General features: G+C 43.6%; 1 protein-coding gene across 3 annotated transcripts in view; it reads left to right on the forward strand.

Moving 5' to 3' along the window:
* The window catches only part of srgap1a (SLIT-ROBO Rho GTPase activating protein 1a), a 110,449-nt gene that overhangs the window by 68,242 nt on the left and 22,757 nt on the right, over positions 1 to 19,450 (forward strand). For 2 of the 3 annotated variants that reach the window (XM_072694558.1, XM_072694559.1), the window contains exons 11-16: positions 656 to 683; positions 4,751 to 4,784; positions 7,468 to 7,528; positions 8,937 to 9,014; positions 10,904 to 11,038; positions 18,075 to 18,180. In XM_072694558.1, the coding sequence (XP_072550659.1) occupies positions 656 to 683; positions 4,751 to 4,784; positions 7,468 to 7,528; positions 8,937 to 9,014; positions 10,904 to 11,038; positions 18,075 to 18,180 (442 nt within the window). Of the gene's footprint in view, positions 1 to 655; positions 684 to 2,772; positions 2,876 to 4,750; positions 4,785 to 7,467; positions 7,529 to 8,936; positions 9,015 to 10,903; positions 11,039 to 18,074; positions 18,181 to 19,450 lie in introns of all 3 variants that reach the window. The other variant, XM_072694560.1, reaches the window with a different exon arrangement.

A 19,450-nucleotide genomic window follows, 5' to 3' on the forward strand; every position in this document is an offset into this window, starting at 1 on the left:
TCCATCAATTAAATATCAACATAATAAACAGACCAATAGAAATGCTTCTAAATGACTTGGAATAAAATCTATTGCATTGACTTCCTTAAAATGTGAAACGAAAAAGTAAAAAGAGGGTTATTTACCCTCTCAAACGCCCCTCTTGTTGGCTAACAAGCCTCCAGCACTCCTGGCAGGTCCAGAGCTGTACAGCAGGCCAGGCTGCCCTGCAGCGCATCACAGATCTAGTGTAAACACCCTGCCGGCGCTGTCCAGGCCTGCGCTGGCGTGAGCTGCATGGGTGGGCTGTCAGTACAGTAGGCATGTTACGTCCTTGCTGTCCAGCCCCAGCCTGTCTGCCTTCTCAGCTGTCAGTCAGGCTCGGAGGGGGGGTGGGGGGTGGACTCTCCACAGGGCCGGCCCTACAGCTAGCTGACTGACTGCCTGAGTCATGGGAGATGGGCGTCTGAGCAAAGTTTCAAGTTTAAAACAAGCCTCAACTTCAAACTCAGTAAGGTGTGAATGAGCGGGTGCCCAGATTGGAGCCAGATGGCTGTACACATATGCCTTACTGGGTGCACATTGGGCCGAGGCAGTCTAGCACACCACTGACTCTCTCTCTCTCTGTCTTTGTCTTTCTCTGCCTCTCTCGCTCTCTCTTGTCTTCTCTGTCTAGGTCACCGAGCAGAGTACATGACCACAAGGTAAACTCCCTCTCTCTCGTATTCAACATTTTTAGACCATTCTTTCCAAGAACAGGCTGAAGGTCAGAGATTGTGCTGAAGAAATTGAGCTTTTCCAAACTGTGGTCTTCCATCACCATTATTGACTTCTTCCTTGCTCCCTATAAAGTGCCTTGTGGCTTTTATTGATGCACGTACTGTTGTTTCTTTGATGATATCAGAACAGTGCACAATCCAATGGTGGACACCTTTTAAAAATGGATGGAAAGTTATTATTTGCAGCTTTCTGTAAAACCCCAGAAGTTTACCCTGAAAGTTCAGCAAGTTTCTGAGATGTTTTGGACTCTCCTGTGTCTAAATAGAGCCTGGGCCCAGTGTGACGGGCAGGAGCAATATTCTGGTCCCCAGGGTTCCATCCCTCTAGTCCTGTCTGCTCCACCGGAGAGCTATAGAGTTGGCTCCGCTCAGAAATAGCAAAAGTCTTCAGGACACACTTTGTAAGCAGATGAAAACGCTCTCCTTCCCGCTGCGATGGAGAGTGCTGCTGTGTTGTTTTAGACACTGAAGGTGACAGTGAAGTGTTTCTGAAGGGGCTGGCTTACTGGATGTTATTCACACTAGAGAAATAGTTTCTCTTGATGAATACTTGCATGTCCTTGTGTCCCTTTTATGAGAATCCTGGAAGTTCTGGTAGTCGTTGCCTCTCAGAGTCAAACTCTAGAGTGCAGTACAATGAGGACGTATTAGGAAATCTTATCAATGTTGAGAAATATTAACAGTGGAGGTTAGAAAGTGTCATAAAGGTTATTTGTAATGTATAAATAGCCAGCCTGTGACTTTGTTTTTAGTACCAAATGCTCAGGTGCAATATTACAAGTCTATTTACCACCCTGTTATTTTGCCTCCGAATAAAACGGGCTGATTTTCGTTTTACTGAGAGGCTAAAGATCTCCTTTCTTGGCTGATTTACGTCACTGAGACTGCACAGCATAGCATGGCCTTGCCGACCTTAGCCTAGCATAGTTTAAAACTGTAACAAGTGCAAATACAAACTAATATATTTTTGTAATTGTTCCCAAGATGTCCCCTCTGGATTCTCTCTGTGTCCAGTCGGCACGGTCTGCAGTTAGCTACCTGGAAAGATTGTAGCCGGGCGGCTGGGTGCACCGCAGTACAGTCCTCCAGTGCATTTAGCTTTTGCTCCTAGTGTTAGGTTTTTGCCTCTGGCTAGCCATTCTTCCTTCTCCTGTGCTGCTAGCATTGCTATCAATTCTCCCTAGTCTAATGCGACCAGCAATAGCTTTTAGCGTCTAACCAGCCATTCTCCCTTCTGCAGTAGCTTTTAGGCTTAGTTCAGCCGTTCTCCTTGCTAGGGTCCGTCTAGTGTTAACGTTTTTAGGCAAGTATCTTTTGCTTTTAGCCTCATAAGGCTTTTGCTTTAGGTTCACAGGTTTAGATCTGAGGTTCACGGTATGTCCGTACAGTTGGACATTCGATGCCTCCTTTAACTCTGCTTTTTCGGAGGCATTTTCTGATTTGACAGTAAACAAGTCGCTAAGTCTCGTCACTTATCTGAAACCATGCTGAGATGCTAGATAATCTTAAACAGTCTTGCTGATGGTTTCTGACAGTGTGTGCCTTTATAGGCAGTAGTAAATACAGCACAGCCCCCCACCAGCACTGCCCCCTCTCCCCACCAACTAGCTGCCGTGCCTGGGGCTTCTCGCTCACACACGATAGCTCTCGCTGCTCCCAGCAGGCCTGATCTTTCCATGGCCTTTGATGTGTGGTGGAAGTGAGGTGTATGGACAGGAGATCGGTGTGTGCAGTTCACTGAGCTGGGCTGTGTCCAGCCCTGCAGGAGTCCTTTTGCACTGAGCCTTAAAGGGCGAGCCCACATATTATTTAGAGCTATAGCATCATGTCCATGAGGAGTGGTCTGGTCTTACAGGGGGTGACATTAATGCAGCATAAACTATGAGGTTGAGTCTTATCTGTGACCAAATGTAATATTGTAAATGTTCATGTGTTTGTTTTATTCTCTTGAAGAATGAGTGTACTGCTGTGTTTTCAGTGTGTGTGTATATATGCATTTCTCCCCATGTCACAGGCCTCCAAACCTTCCTCCTAAACCTTACGGAACTCGGAGGCCCAGACCTCGCTCGGTTTTTAACGTTAAACTGTTTAATGGCAATTTGGAGGCTTTTATAAAGGTACTAAAGTGGAGCAGTTACGGCAACCCATGTGCCCACTGCCGTCTGTGTCATAATGATCTCCAGCAACCTGCTTTAACCTCAACCTTTTCCGGAGATCATTATGGTCTGTCCATTCAGTCTGTGCACACAGAGTCTTCAAGCGCAGGAGGAACGTTGGGTGTGTGTGAGTGGTGTTTGAGGTAGGGCCTGGCTGATATGAAGATTGTGTGCAATACCAATTTCAAATTCTTTACTGACTGATATCATCATATCATCAGTTTCTAACTATAAATAGTCAGATCTTGACTTCAAATGTCAAAAAAACATCTCAGTAATAATAATGTAGCATGATCGGGGCTATAAGTGGTCCAGCGGACTAAGGTGCTGACACTATGACACGAGGATCGCCATCAGCAGCCAGAACCAGAGAGGGCACAATTTGGCCGTGCTCTCTTCGGGTGGGTAGATGGCTTTGTCTCTCATTACTTCAGTGTAATGCTGGCTGGCACGGGCGTCTGCTAGCCGTTGCGTCAGTGTCAGTTCGAAAAAAGAGACGGCGGCTGGTTGCGCATGTGTCTGAGGAGTCCTCCCCCTCCCCCCAAGTGTCGGCAACATTATATGTGTGTTCAAGGGAGAGTACTAACGATTGGGATGGGTAATTGAGGACAGTAAAATTGGAGAGAAAAATTATATACTTAAATATATATTTAAGTAGGCTTAAACAGTATTTAAAAAAATACATTTAAAAAACAAAAAATATATATTTATATATATATTTAGTCTAAGGATTACTTTTTAATCAGTTTATAATATTTTATGCTAAATAAATAAATTATATGCTAAATATATGTTTTAATATACTTATATAGTACCCATATAGTATTTTTTAAATCATTAAAAATACATAAAATTTAAAAAATAAATAAATAAATATTTTTTTCTTTCTTTATCTTTTTTTTATATATATATATATATATATATATATATATATATATATATATATATATATATATATAAATATTCTAAGGATTTTTTTTAACTTTATTAATCATATTTGTTAATATCATCTTTGTAGGATGTCATAGAAGTAAACTGGTGGTGTCAGAGCCTGAACCATAGAAGTGAATAGGTGATGACTGTAAATGTGGCAGTTTGATGCCTCATGAACAAAATAATCACTAAATCGTGAGGCGTAATTGATTTTTACCGTATAAGACATACCTAATATCAAAACCCTTTTTTTTTTTTTTATCTCAATCGGCCAGATGCATAAACCTAGTGCTGACTGTCACACCATGAAAAATGTGTGGCTGATGCACTTTAATAAATTTCAGCACCTGTTTGGAAGCTGAAATCGACCAAAAAATCTACAGATATCCTGTGAGCTATCCTCAGAGCTCGGTTCCTCCAGGTTTCTCCTGGACGCCCCCCAGTCCAGCCAGCACAGCGTGGAGGATGTGTTCAACTCCATCAGCAGCAGCAGCAGCAGCAGCAGCAGCTCACCTGATTTACCATCATTAAGCCCTGATTTACTAAACCAGGTGTTGGATGATGACTGTAAATAATGCCAGACTCTCAGCCTATATATCAGCCAGGCCCTTATTTGGTGTACACGTGTGTGTAAGAGTGCAGTTAAGTGTGTGTGTGTGTGTGTGTGTGTGTGTGTGTGTGTGTGTGTGTTTTACAAACAGAGAAAGCAGCCACACACCCTAAGTTCTCTCTTTGTGAAGCTGACTCTGCTCGTGCCTTCGGCAGACTGATAACAGCTTTGTAGGCTGCTGTCGGTGGCTTGTAGTGCTGGGTCCAAATAACTGGGATTTTTGCTTCTTTCTTTCTCCCTTTCCCCTCCCCTGTCCCCTCTGTTCCTCCTGTCCTCTCTGTCTTTGCTCATAGCCGTGGACGGCGGAACTCTCACACCCGACATCAGGTAGAGGCTCTGTTGTGCTCGGATTGACTCGCGCCGCCTGTCTGTCTAAACCAGCATCCTGTTGCCCTGCCCTGCCCTCTAATGTGTCCAGCATGTGGATTTGGGTTAATAATGAGAGAAGAGTCCCATAGGCTCTACAGACCAGACATCCCTTCACACACACTGCTTTAATAACTCGAGTATAAGCAGGCGCATGAATGTAGCCTGAGGTTTATGCTAATCTTTATACTTCCCCCATATCCCAGGATCTAACAGTTTGTTGAGGTAGATGCTTTTTATAATTATTGAAATTTAACTATAAATGTTTATTCATTACGATTTGTACTTATATAAGTGCTCTTTGAGCGGCTCCCTGTGAGCATAGTATTTGAAGTAGTGCAGAATTGGGGGTGATCTAGTTCAGATGTTGTGTAAATCTGGATAAATTTAGACTATAGATAGTATTTATAAGTCAGTAGCAGACCTCTTGATATGCTGACAGATTCAGGTCAGAAGTATGCTCTGGATTCTCTGGATTTGTCAAAGACTAGCTCACAGGCTTGTCCCTGGCACTGCTGCAGGAGGCAGGCAGGCAGGCCACACACATTCCCCGGGTTAAAAGCAGATCACAGCATTATTAAAAGCATGTAAAAGAGAAGCCAGCCAAGCCCAGAACAAACAGCCCCGGCCTCAGCCAAGAGGCAATCCGATCGCAGGGTTCCCACAGCTCACAGTGCACTCCCCAAGCAGGCGCTAGTGTTCTGCTGGCTTGTGAAGAACACGTATACAATCTTTAGCTATGGTTTGCTTAGCTCGAGCTATTGCCCTGTACAGTGAGGTGTAGAATTAGAAGTGCCCACTCTTTCTACATGTTTTGTAATAGACACGTCAGAGCCAAAACTGGATCCTGAGCTGGATAGCATTACCCTTGCTCGGTCTGTAATCCCTGAGCTTCATGGAGTCTTCTCTCAAATACTAACACTCAAAGCACACAGCATGCTTTAGGATTTAACCCTTGGTGGTCTAGAGTGGTGGTTGTTTTTGCATTAAAAAAAAAGGCTATAGATGTCCAAATAAGATCAATAACTTTTTATTAACTACAGATTAAAAAAATTAACTAATTACTATTAAAAACTAATGAACTGCTAATTCTATAATGTTAATAATGTTAACTCAGTAGTAATGTTTGGGACAAAGGCTTAGTATTTGCCTCTGTACTCAAGTTCTACCTTTATTTTCTGGTTAAAGTGCATATTTCTGTTTAAATTCTGGGCTATTTACATATGGTCTAGTTTCACCGTGTAGAAATTACAGCACTATTTGTTCATATATTATATAAACCAGTATGTTAAATTTGGATGCCCTCATTTTTGTTAAATTTACCCCATTTTTTAAACTCAATTTGGAAGGCCAGTTACCCAATACCCCCCCATTATTAGCAATACCCCCAACACCGGTAGGGTGAAGACTTGTACATGTCTTCTCCGACACCTGTGCCTCTTTTCCAATTGCGGCCAATGCAGCATCGCTAGGTAGCCAGCGTGCTCGGAAGAAACCGCTAGCAGACGCCGGTGCTGACCAACATCACGCTAGGAGCAGTATCTAATTATCTTGATTGTCGGCTTTTGGTCACCTTGGAGTCTGATTTTATTGTTTGCCAAAAATAGAACTAGAGTTATTTTAATATTTAAGGCTTTTAGCTGATGGTTCTGTGCTGAGTGACTTACATTTGAATGCCAAAGAAAGTCAAGGAAGCCATAATTAAAAGCCCTGTTCAGATGGAGTTAGTTTTATATATGGAGGTGGTTCATCGAGTTTCTCAGTCATTTGAATTCTGTCTAGATGCAACATGTCAGTAATTTGTCTGGACTGTGCTCTCCTGAGTCAGTAAAGATTTGGATGCATTTTGCTGTCTATAATATCCAGTCATATCCTGTGGAAAAGGAGTTTCTAGCGTTTTTGGAGTATGGAGGCACTTAGGGAGGCATTTAGTTTTGTCTTGGGTTGTCCAAGACTGTAGCAAACCTCCTCAGATCACTCGAATCCACAAGATGAATCAAAGGCCTCGTCCTCCTCCTCAGTCATTACTCTGAGTGGGTGATGAGATTTTAGAGGTTGTCATCTTCTTAATACTTTCAGTGGTCACAGGACGCTGTTGGCTGGCTATTTGTGGTTGTTTTTTGGAGCTGACTGCAGCGTGTCAGTTGAGGAGCCTCCCTTAATCTCCCATCTCTGTCATTTATGGCCAGATTTTTTATTATGTATGAATCACCCGTGTAAAACCAATCAGTCCAAATAGGGCTTAAGTCTGTGAAACAAGACTAAACCAGTCATAGTTGAAGTTTACCAAAATTAGCTGGAAGGTTGTTAGGACGAACCTGACCCCAAAGGTGACCAAAAGCCTGGATACCTTTACTATTGAGGTTACATTCAGGAAGACCTGCGTGCCAAACATTGTGGTCTGTTGAAATTTCTACATGGTAAACATAGAAAAATAGCCTCTATTTAAGTTAGAGACATGAAGTTCCCCACTTCTTACACTGATCTACATGATGGCAGTATTTAATACAAAGATCATCATGATTTTGTTATTAATATCTATAGCTACTGATTCTAAGGGTTAAAATGAATGCAATCTCTTGATTGGTTTACATTTAAAGAAACATGATTCCAGACATTTCATGAACTTCCTCCTCTTTTAAAGGACTCTGGACAAGCGATCCCACGAGTGGTGGAGAGCTGCATTCGATTCATCAATCTTTATGGTAAGCCGGATTCCGGTTCTCTGCTTATTTCGTCATTTTCACGTTCTTACAATGCACATAATTACATGGAACAAACTGTGGGCTGCTGCCATTCCTGCCCGAGAATAGCTCCGAGAGGAAGTTTACTGTAGCGCCTCTATTCCGGCGTCTCTCTTTTTTCTTTTTTCGAAAAAGCTTTAAGCTAACTGCCACCTGTCCTTGCGCTGGCCTGGGCCGCTCTCTCCAGCCTGGCTCCAGGCGCAGGGCCAGCCATTGTCCGAACGTACTGTTTGGGTGTGTCTCTGCTTTTCTTGCACACCGCCGTTCAGTTTATTGCATCCCAGGCCAAGACGAAAGCGGTCCAGTAATGGTGGACGTTATGTCCTCTATCAAAGCCGCAGGCAGTCCAGAGACAGACCAGAGACATACGTTTAAGTGCCAGTGTGTCACAGAAGGGAGATTAGAGGTGGTACAGATTTGAAACCCAGGAGCAGCTGACATTCTCAGATGCTGAAAAAGAGAAGGACGAAAGGACAGGTTTTTGTTCTGGCAGTGAAAATAGCTTCTTTGTAGGAGATAGTGTGAGTGTGTGTGTGCATTTACCGTGAGTCTGTGAAAGGGTAAAAAGCAAAAATGGCTCATTTTAAAGCTCAGGGAGCCGAAATCTCTACAAAATCTCTACAATTCTGTGCATTTTGCGCTTGGAATTTACATGTCTGGAGTGTTAGGAGTGTAAGAGTGTGGGGGATAGTAGATAAGGCACAGTTTTGGACATATGGGGTATATGCTTTCTTAAGAGACACCCCGAAAAAAAACACCTGGGGAGGAAAATAAGAGGGCAGGGCTACAAAATAGACACAGGTGTGAACACTAATGACTGAGCGGGGCGAGGGGGCGGAGACCAAGACCATACAACTGATATGAAAATCAGGTACCATGAGGGGAAGACAGAGCCACACATTACAGTCAGTATTAGTGTTAAACTTAAGTGAACACACACTCACACACTCTTTAGTGAGTGAAGTAAGTAAGCCCTGTCTGTTGAGTCCTGAGCAGTAATAAGTCACTTCTCCGTGTGTGTGGCCGTCCTACGGAAGAGTCAGAGGAGCCGATGTTTCTAATTAATCTGTGCCGACCCTTCACCATGCTTCTTATTAAAAGCTAATCCAGGCCCTAGGACACTTTTGTTGAAGCTGATTGCAGCCTCTCTCTCTCTCCCTCTCCCTCATTAATTATCTGAGCACAGAGAAAGGGAGCTTTTCTAAAGCCGACGACTGGCCTTTTCAGTTTGCATTTCACGCTTCTGCCTGTGAGCTGGCTCGTCTTTTCAGCCGGCGTGAATGGACATCTGGACGAGAGCGCGTGTGGCGTTGAGTTTTCACTTCTCTCTCTCTCTCTCTCTCTCTCTCTCTCTCTCCCTCCACTACAGGCCTTCAGCATCAAGGCATATTCCGCGTGTCAGGCTCTCAAGTTGAAGTCAATGATATTAAGAACTCGTTCGAGAGAGGTGGGTGGTAAAGTGTTGTCACAGTGTCGAGCTGGCGGCTCTCTGAGTGCTAACATCTCTAACGTTATAATGACTCTGTTATGTAAGCGTAGAGGCTCTTATCAGCCGTGACTCACACACTGCGAGTTCATACTGTGAGTGAAGCTTACTCTTACCGCTCCATCTACAGGATACAGCGTCTTCAGCTTTTTCGAACATTATCCGGGATTTTATTGTGACAGATTTACAGTCATGAAAAATGAAGACAATCCATGAAAACTTTGGTCTTTTTAAACATTTTTCAACGTACAGGAGAGATGGAGGTAATATAACTAAACACCACCAGCTGCATCGTCAGGCAACATCAGCTGCAGATGATCAGAACATAATTAGAGAGGATTCTGGATGAGTCTTATTTAAACCTCAGACTTAAAAGTCTGGTATGAATTTGATGAATGAAGTGAGTGGTGAAGATCACCATCACGACCAGATCCGAAGAGCTCTCTGAAACCTTCAGAAAGAAGGTTGGAGATGCAGATGAGTCTGGGAGGGGGTTTATAAAGATCTCAGACATTGGAACATCTGATTTCTAACTGTTCTGAGTGAAGAACGTTTAAAACGACTGCCAACATGGCCAGGTCGGGCTGTCCTAGTCCAAGTTTAGCCTAAGAGAAGACCACAAGACGAGTAAAGAAGTCTCCAACAGTCTTTAAATGTCATCACTGGACCTACAGGCAGCTCTCGCCTAGAGCTGGGCAATATGCTTTTCTAAGCATATGGAGGGAACTGTTAGTGCTTAATAAACACTGATCAGCTGCAGTTTTCATTACTAACAGTGTAATTAGAGTGGGTTAATTAGATGTAGAGCAGCAGATGTTGAGTAGAAATCTCTGTATTTAGTATGGGAGAGGTTCTGAATAGTAGTTTATAAGATGTAGTATTTTTACCATATCGCCCAGCCCTACTCTCGCCACAGATGGTGTTAAGGTACAGCATCTACCATCAGGATGAGACCAGACATCTTTGATTATCATGAGAGGTGTGCAAGGAGGAAACCCTTGCTGTGGGGAAAAAACAAAACAAAAAAAAAACACCAGGTCTAGACTAAGAGTGCTAGAGAACACCTAGATAAACACCTAAACGAACACCTGGACTTCTGGAACAGTGTGCTTTGGACAGATGAATCCGGAGTCTAATTTTAGGCATTATTAGTAATAAATGTGGGGGTGTTGTAAATTTGTCCTCACTGGGAAAACAGAAATGAACGTTTCTATTAATTATTTCTTAAAAGATTTTAAAAGGTTTTCATGGGGTGCTCACATTATTTTCATGACTGTTTGTATGTATGGACTAGAGCTGGGCAATAATGAAACTATTTTTATTGTCTCATGATAAATGTTATTATCATGGTACACAATCTGCTTGTATCTGCAATCTGAGTGTATCGTGGATACCATGAGTGCTTAAAGTGCACTGATCTTCTGTACGTTTCATTACAAAGAGTGTAATCAGTTTTATTTAATTGAATGGAGTGCAGCGTATTTGGAGTAAAAATCACAGTACTTCGTATAAGAGTTGGTGCATTTTGTCTACAATGACCAAATATTGTGATAAAAATCATATATCGTAAAATATTGTTACATATTGTAATATAAAATTTTCCATATCACCCAGCTCTAGTATGGACACTGCTTACCAGTTGTTACCATCATAGCTAAACCAAAAGAAAAATACTCCCACAAGGTACAGCAAGCAGCTTTTCTCCACATGCAGTTCACTGCACATGCTTGTGATGGATAGGAAAATGCGTTAAGCAGCATGTGGTTAAGCACTGTGGCATCTCTGTTTAGATATGAATATAATCACCAATGTACAGAATATAATCTACTGAACCACGTTGTGTCTCCCAGGTAACGACCCTCTGACAGATGATGAGAATAACCATGACATTAACTCAGTGGCGGGGGTCCTCAAACTGTACTTCCGGGGTCTGGAGAATCCCCTCTTTCCGAAGGAGAGATTCAATGACCTCATCTCCTGTGTCAGTAAGTGTACGCTTTTCACTTTTACACTATTGGAACGACTACACTGCTGCAAGAGTGTGCATATGAGAGGTATCTCTGGAACTCAGATGAGGTGGTGGGTAGGCAACTCCAGCGCCTGGGGATCCGAGAGCGTAAAGGGCCTTGTTCAAGGGCCCAACAGTGGCAGCTGGCCGAGCCTGGGTATCGAACCCACAACCCTGTCATCAAAAACTGCTGAGCCACCACAGCATCTGAACCTGACAATTAACAACATAGTTAATTCAGATGTAGGTGTAGAAATCTGGACTGGAGTTCCTCATCCTGGGCCGTTAAAAAAACAGTCCATGGCAGCCCACTCCTCTACAAACTGGGTGGACATTTCAGCTACAGTTAATGGGCACCGATTTCAGCATTTTCAAATCGAGAACTGGATTGATTGAGCTCTGAATTCGCTGGGCAGCCAAAGTGGACCTTCAGCTGTCATCCAGGACTGTGTTGTGTTCTATTTGGACCTGAAGCAGGACGATTGTAGGACAGTGGGCTAAATTCACAATAACCTGAGAACTCTGAACAGCAGTTTTCCTGTAATGTAAACACATAGATATGCTGTCTAATAGCTATAGCATTGTTTCAGGCCGAGCCTGAGACCAATAGCATTTTACCAGTTCTTTGATTTTAACATTGCTGATGCATTTTGTTGATGCATTGCGATATTTTTTGACCAATTCTCCATCCTTAAAGCTAGACATATGCCATATTTTTCTGTCTGTGTGTCTCCAGTCTGCCTTGTGTGTGGTTTGCTCCATGTGTACAGTATGTGTGCATCCACTACTGCATATGCAGTCAGTGTAAAAGAGTTTCATTCATTGCCAGTGGAGGCCATCCGCCTTTGTGCTGTGCTTGCGTTCTCGCACTGAAGGCCGACAGTAGATAAAGACAGGCGGTTATTAGCTCTTCACTACCGCTGGAACACTGGAGTTCTTCAGTGAACGTTCTGAAGCTTTTCTTCAACTCGGCTGCTTGGCTGCTCCACACACAGTGCTCCATACAGCAGTGTGTCAAACCACGCTATGACACATCTGAGCATCAGCTAGTCTTTGTGCTGGAGTCAATAGCACATTGTTGGGTTGCTGGTTTAAAAGGACATAGTGATTGCTATACATCAGCGCGGTCAGAGAGGCTGTACTGTGTACTCATTGATTTGGCCATTACTTACTGGAATGGAAACTGGGTTGTGGTGGAAAGGGACATTATTGGGCAAGCGGAAAGACTAGGTTCTGTGTGTTTGTGTGAGCGTGAGATTGAGAGAGATAGAGAATGTTCGGTTTACATGTGAGGATGCGTTTGTTGTCATAGGGTTAGGTTTTTAGCTATGGAAAATTCTCTTTATGCATAAGCACTTATGTATTTAGTACACATATCTGACTTGTATAGGTATGAGCCCTATTCGGATTGGAAAAGTTTGCATTGTCTGTATTATTGAGTCTACAGTTTGACCATCCAGATCAAGTAAATGCTCAAGTAACTTCAAACCTGACCAAAGCATCAGGTTCTGCAAATTAGCAAACGATTTCTGACTGATGCATGTGTTGAGAGAGAGAGAGTGTAAATGCTGTCAGGCGCCTCCTTTTCCAACACTAGGCAAGATTTTCCTGAAAACTCATGTAGATGTCTGGACTGGCCTAAAGTGATCAGACCACCACTTTACACAGTTCAGTGAAAAATGGTCATTCTGCCCAGTTAGTTTCTCAGAGGAATCTCGTCCAATTCGCACTGCGTAATTAACAAATGACTCTTATGTAGCTATCATCTTTTCCTAACCGGCTTGGGGTTGTTTTATGCATTTATTAACGAACAACGAAGATTATAAAAACTAAAAAGACTAAAGAAAATCTTAATAGTTATCCTAATAATTTCCCCCATTATTTTTCGGATCAGCGATAAATATGAGCACGTGTGAGATGCTGATTTTAGCTTTCCGTTTGAGAGTATTTTGTGGTTCTGATACGAGTGACTGTTCTGTGTGTGATGTAGTGGTAACTTGAAGTGGTTGCCTCTCTTTTGCGCTCCATTCCTAGTTAACTCTAGAAACATACGTGATGACCTCACCAACTAAACAATTGTTACATTATTTGCCATCGTATTTGGTTCCTTAGTTCAAGTTCATTAGTAGTTGCACCCCAACTTTAGGGGCCTTGAAAAGTCAGTAAGAATACTCACGAGTCAGTAAAAAATTAGTTTGATGGATTTTCTAGAAATATTATTTAAAATATGTGTTTAGTGGCTTTTAGTACATTTAACAGGCAGCCTGTGTGCTGTCAGTTAGTGTGACTGATGGGGATTCCCTGCTGTTTACATTCCCCCTGCCAGCCCCCCTCCTCCTACTGCTCTGAGTGTCGGCCTGAACCCAGTCAACTGCATACCATACACTTCTGCCTCACATTCACTCACACTCATCCCAATCCATGAACCACATTGCGGCCCTCAGGTCCATGAGGACGTCTGGCCTGAATTCCCAGAAAGTTACCCCAATCCCATTCCTTAACCACACTGTGGCCTTCAGGTCCATGAAAACGTCTGACCTGGCCTACCATAAAGTTACTATATCCCCATCCCTAAACCACGTTGTGGCTTCCGGGGGCCAATAAGGACATCTGACCTATCCTACCAGAAGGTTACCCCAACCCTATTCCTTTACAACATAGTGGCCTTCTGGTCCATGAGGACGCCTGGCCTGGATTCACAGAAAGTTACCCCATCCCTATCCCTGAACCACATTGTGGCCCCCAGGTCCATGAGGACATCTGGCCTTGATTCCCAGAAAGTTTCTCCATCCCTATCCTTTAACAACACTGTGGCCTTCAGGTCTTTAGGTCCATGAGAACGTCTGGCCTGGCCTACCAGAAAGTTACCCCAACCCCATCCATTAACACCACTGTGGCCCTCAGGTCCATGAGGACGTTTGGCCTGGCCTACCAGAAAGTTACCCCATCCCCATCCCTGAACCACATTGTGACCCCCAGGTCCATGAGGACGTCTGGCCTTGATTCCCAGAAAGTTTCTCCATCCCTATCCTTTAACAACACTGTGGCCTTCAGGTCTTCAGGTCCATGAGGACATCTGGCCTGGCCTACCAGAAAGTTACCCCAGCCCCATCCCTTAACACCACTGTGGCCCTCAGGTCCATGAGGACATCTGGCCTTGATTCACAAAAAGTTGGCCCATCCCTATCCTTTAACAACACTGCAGCCTTCAGGTCTTTAGGTCCATGAGGACATTTGACCTGGTCTACCAGAACGTTACCCTATTCCCATCCCTTAACCACACTGTGGCCCTCAGGTCCATGAGCATATCTGGCCTGATCTACCAGAAAGTTACTCCACTTTAGGTCTATCCAGAGTTGTTTAGGTGATTCTGTGGCAGAGATCAGCCTCGGTTGTGTCGATCAGAACGTCCAGCTTGCCTGCCTCTCAAATCTGAGCAATGCCAGCAGGTAGCGACTGTATGTAGTCTCTCCTGGCGGGCAGGTAGCAGCTTTGGAAGCCCAGTGAGGTACTCGTGTAAGACAAAATAACACGGCATGACAAATTCCCAAAAGCTGAAGCGCCGGTCGGCTTTTTGTCATGGTGACATGGCTATTTTAAGCTGCTATCAGCGGATGAAAGGATCTGCTAAGGCAGATATGGATGGGCACAGATCCCATTAGGCGGTGTGTGTGACAGGCACAGAAGTTTTGCAGCACTTGGGTTTTGTGTTTGATAATTGCAGTGTGTTTTTTTTTTCAGGGCCTTCAAAAAGGATCAGAAAGCTGTACCTCTGTTTGCTTTTAATCTGTCAGCCTGACACAGCAGAGCCGCTGTACGGGCAGAGAAGACCTGAAGAAACGAGCTTTGAGAGAATGTGTTAAAGAACTTTTATAGATTTGTTTCTAGACATTGTGAGTGCCAGTCAGCTGCTTTAAGAAATGAAGTTCATTAAACCTTCTGGCTTTGTGTTATTGCCTGCTCTGTTAATTAGCTTTATTAAGGCCGTGGAGGAGGAGCTGGAACAGCTGCTCGAAAAATGAAAATTAATACCAGTAAATCACTTCATTTTTTAATAACCACCTTCTTAAAGAGCATTTATGTAGCGTCGATTGGGCCATAGGCACATGAGCAGTGGAGCAAGTGAAGCATGTGCACCCCCACTTTTTGGATGGAATTTGTCAAAGCTTTGCTTATTTTCTTGATTTTGACTCAAAGTTGAAAAATGGATCTGAGCCACTTGGACAAGGTCCAAATTGTGATGGCTAGACAGGAAGGTCTTGTGGGGTATTCCTGGTGAGCATTGGTCCGTATCTACCAAAGGTGCTTTAAGGAAGGACGACCTCTAAGCCAGTGAACCAGTGACCGGGTCATTGGCACCCAAGGCTTGTTGATGCGCCGCATCGCAACTTGGAGGACTTGCTGCTAACGTCTTGGTGCCAGATACCCCAGGACCCCTTCAGAGGTCTTGTGGAACCCATGCCTTGATGGACTGACGCAAGGGGGTTTAATGTTATGGCTGATCTTTGTATATCAGTATACAAGTGTATCAATGGTAACCAGTCACATGTCACTCCACTCAGAGGTACAGTGCAAGTCAAAAGTTTGGACACACCCGGTTGAATGTGTGATGTCATCCTAAAAACATCTGATCCAAATGCTAGGAGCTTATGTCATGGCTGAGGGGGGGTTTTGTTTAGCCCTAGGTTTTAGGACTGTAGCTGTGTGTGTGTGTGTGTGTGTGTGTGTGTGTGTGTGTGTGTGTGTGTGTGTGTGTGTGTGTGTGTGGGAATACCTTTCAACCCCTGCAGCTACAGTTAATGTTTATGTACATTAATACACACACATTTACTCATTCAGCAAAAGCCTAATACATAGCCTTAATAGCCTGTATGACCAAATTATCTCCTCTCAGTTCAACTAATACCCTAGTTGAAACCTCCCCTAGCCAGGACAGCCTAACTACGGTGGATACCAGTGTGTTCCCCAGTCACACTAGGTCACCCTAGCATCGGGATCAAATGTTTTTAAGACGATGATTAGCTCACATTCAACAGAGTGTGTCCAAACTTTGGACTGGTACTGTATAAATATCATGGCAAGGACTGCTGTCTCCTGCTGTGTTGTGTCCAGTTGATAACGGCAGTGGCATAATTCCCGGTCGCAAATCTGCGGCTGATTATCTGCGGCTGATTACAAGCAGGCTTGTTATTTATAGCCGGTGTGGTGGCCGTCAGCGAGTGGGCACGTTCAGATGGAAGAGTGGCATTAGATATGCAGGACGGTTAAGTGCTGTGACTGACTCGGTTTAGGACAAGGACGAGACTGAATAATCAGCTGTGAATGTCATTGAAACAGGACAGGCTGAGAGCGGGAGTCCGTCACGGGTCTGTCCTCACCCCCCCCCCCCCCCCCCCCTTTTCTCAGACAGTATTATTGTTTTGGCTGTTCTGTTAAGAAGCTATTGCTAGCTCGGACCTTCCTTCAGCGCATGGTGGTTAAGGAGAAGACTGAAGAGAGGGGAGAGAACTCGGGAAGCCAGTAGGAAGCCAGCCCCCCTCCCTCTGTAATAAGGAATGAGACGACAGCGTTAAAAAGGGAGGTGACTGGCTGTTGGAGGGTCGCAAATATGTAGCCATAGACACATAAACGGGGTAGAGATGGTATTTAAAGGATGATATTTAATTTCATAGCATCAAAATATGAAGTTTTTAAACAGCTAGCTGAACTTCTGCTTTGCTTGTCAGTGTGATCAGATAAAGACACTGTTCTTTATTCAGAATAAAACAATATGAAATTAATATAATCAGTATTTCCTCTCCTTGTTGATATGTTTAAATAAGTGCTTCAAATATTGATATTGAAATCAGATATTGTTAAAATACAACAAATTATGCTTCAGGGACATTCAAGAAGCCTATGTTTGGGCCTTTGCTATGTTTATAGAACACCTACACTATGTGGACAAAAATATTAAGACACCTAGACTTATAGGAGCTTTTATGGCATCCTGTTCTAAACCCATAGGCTGTATTAATATGGAGCCGGCCCCACTTTGCGCTCAACTCTAACAGCAGCAGCAGGTCTGGAGCTCTGCAGCAGTTATTGAGTCAGTTGGAGGCTTTTCTGCACTCTGCTCTGAGCTCAGCACTCGGCCCTGACCCTGCTCTGTAACTTTACGTGGTCTGACAGACACTCGGTGGACACTGAGCTGCTCTCTGTGAGCTGTTCCTCCTAAACTCTTCCACTGTTCAATAATAACACCACTCACAGCTGATGGAGGAAGATCTAGGAGGGAGGAAATTTCACCAGCTGACTTGTTGTTGTTGGTGCATCGGTGTCTCCTATCACATACAGACTGTATACATACTGTATGTGTATACTGTATGTAAACAGACTGTAGACTGTTTACATACTACTTTATGGCTAGCTGCTTGATTTTATGTTCAATGATTAAAAGGTGTGTATATCAATATAGTGTATATTTGCTTTACATGAATAATTTAGTGGAAAATAAAAGTAGATGTTGTTTAAAGGAGTGGAAGGGCGGTCATGAAGACTTAAGACAGAGAATTCTAGACTTTAGGCCCTTCTGTGTAAAAAATGTCCCGGCACCTTTGGTCATTTATTGGTCATGTTAAGATGTGTTTGAAATATATCAAATAGCTGTGTAAAATATTTGGTTATTAGTAGCATTGTTAATGCTATACACAGCAGATATGTGCTTATATGTCATTGTGGATGACTCATGTAACACCTCCACACTCAAGGCCTCCAGATTAGGAATGTAAAAGCCGCCACAGGCTCTGCTTTTAAGTGTCACTCCACGCTGTGTGATACTAAACCCAGAGTTCGCTCGTATGAGTCAGGATTGATCTCAGATTCAAACTCTTCTAAAGCCTGAAACTTAGCTTCTCAGCTGGGATTTTAAGCCCCCTCCCTTACTCTGCAGCTCAAAGACTGTGGTGCATGACTGCGTATTTCTCTCTCTCTCTCTCTCTCTCTCTCTCTCTCTCTCTCTCTCTCTCTCTCAGGAATAGATAACCTCTACGAGAGAGCCCTGTACATTCGGAAGATCCTCATGTCAGTTCCCAGATCAGTCCTCATCGTCATGCGCTACCTGTTTGCATTTCTCAACCAGTAAGTCTGACTTTGAACACACACACATTTTTCTCCTACTCACATCTACACCTACACTATGTGTCCAAATGTTTGTGGACAGCCTTTCTAATGAAAGCAATGGGTGCAACTTAAATGCCGAATGCAGACACAGATACACACACAAACAGCTTGTCTAGTCCCTGTAGGAAAGTACAATGCCAAAGGAATAGGACTATCTGCAGCAGATAAACATGAACCTATTGGCACCATGCCATGAGGGGTACAAAGCCCCCCCCCCCCAGCACTGAGCTGTGGAGAAGTGGTACTGCTGTGTTCTCTGGAATGGAGGTTGGTGCTCCATCCAATACATTTAGGATGAATTGGGAAGGAGGTGCCGTGGTGATCACCGAACACCCCTGACCTTACCAAGACTTGTTGCTAAATGCAATCAACTCCTCACAGCAATGTTCCTCCAAAATGTAGTAGAAAGCCTTTTTCTCTGGACAGTAGAGACAGTTACTCCAACAAAGGCAGAATACATTTTTAAGACTCTTGATTCTGGAAGAGTAATGAATGACCAGGTGTCCCAATACTTTTGTCCATATAGTGTACTTTGTAGATGGTCATTTGACATGATACATTGGTCATATGCCTTATGCATGGCGCCAACACTCAATGACAGTGACAGCAGACCAGCAGTGTCCGCAGCTTTAACTCTGCTGCTCAGATTAATGGTGTACTCCGGTGAAGAGAGGTCAAGGCCTGCAAGCCCTTTCCCTGACTGTCCTGTGCAAACACAGCGTCTCTGTTTACCCTTAGTCAAGGCACTGGCTGTCAAAGGCTGATGTAATTTGCCAGCTTTCTGCAGTCATAAAAACATACACAGAGCTTGCAGCATCTGCCCGTTCCCACAGAGTTCAGTTCATTCAGTTATTCACTCAGAAATCGTGACGTGAAGTGAGCCAGAGTTGTTTATGTGGTTCAGGATATGTTGCCATGTAGCACTCCCGTTAGTGATGAGTGGTGGAATGAATGCGGTCCATAGAATATCTCCATTTTCGCTGTTTTTCACTTTTTGACCTAATCTAATCTAATCTAATCTAATTGTGTCAAATGGCAAGATGAATGGACCAATAGAAATGCTCCAAAATGGATAGGAATAACAGTTTTTATACATTGGCTTCCATTGAATGGTAAGAAGTTTTTTTCCTTCTCCTGTAAAGTTGCCTTGGTAAGGTTAAGGTCAGGGCTCTGGCTTGGCCATTCCGTAATTTGCTGCTACAGAAAATGATTATTAGGATGTGATTGC

This window comes from Salminus brasiliensis, chromosome 13, assembly GCF_030463535.1.
Source record: "Salminus brasiliensis chromosome 13, fSalBra1.hap2, whole genome shotgun sequence".
In the NCBI taxonomy this organism is placed as follows: domain Eukaryota; kingdom Metazoa; phylum Chordata; class Actinopteri; order Characiformes; family Bryconidae; genus Salminus; species Salminus brasiliensis.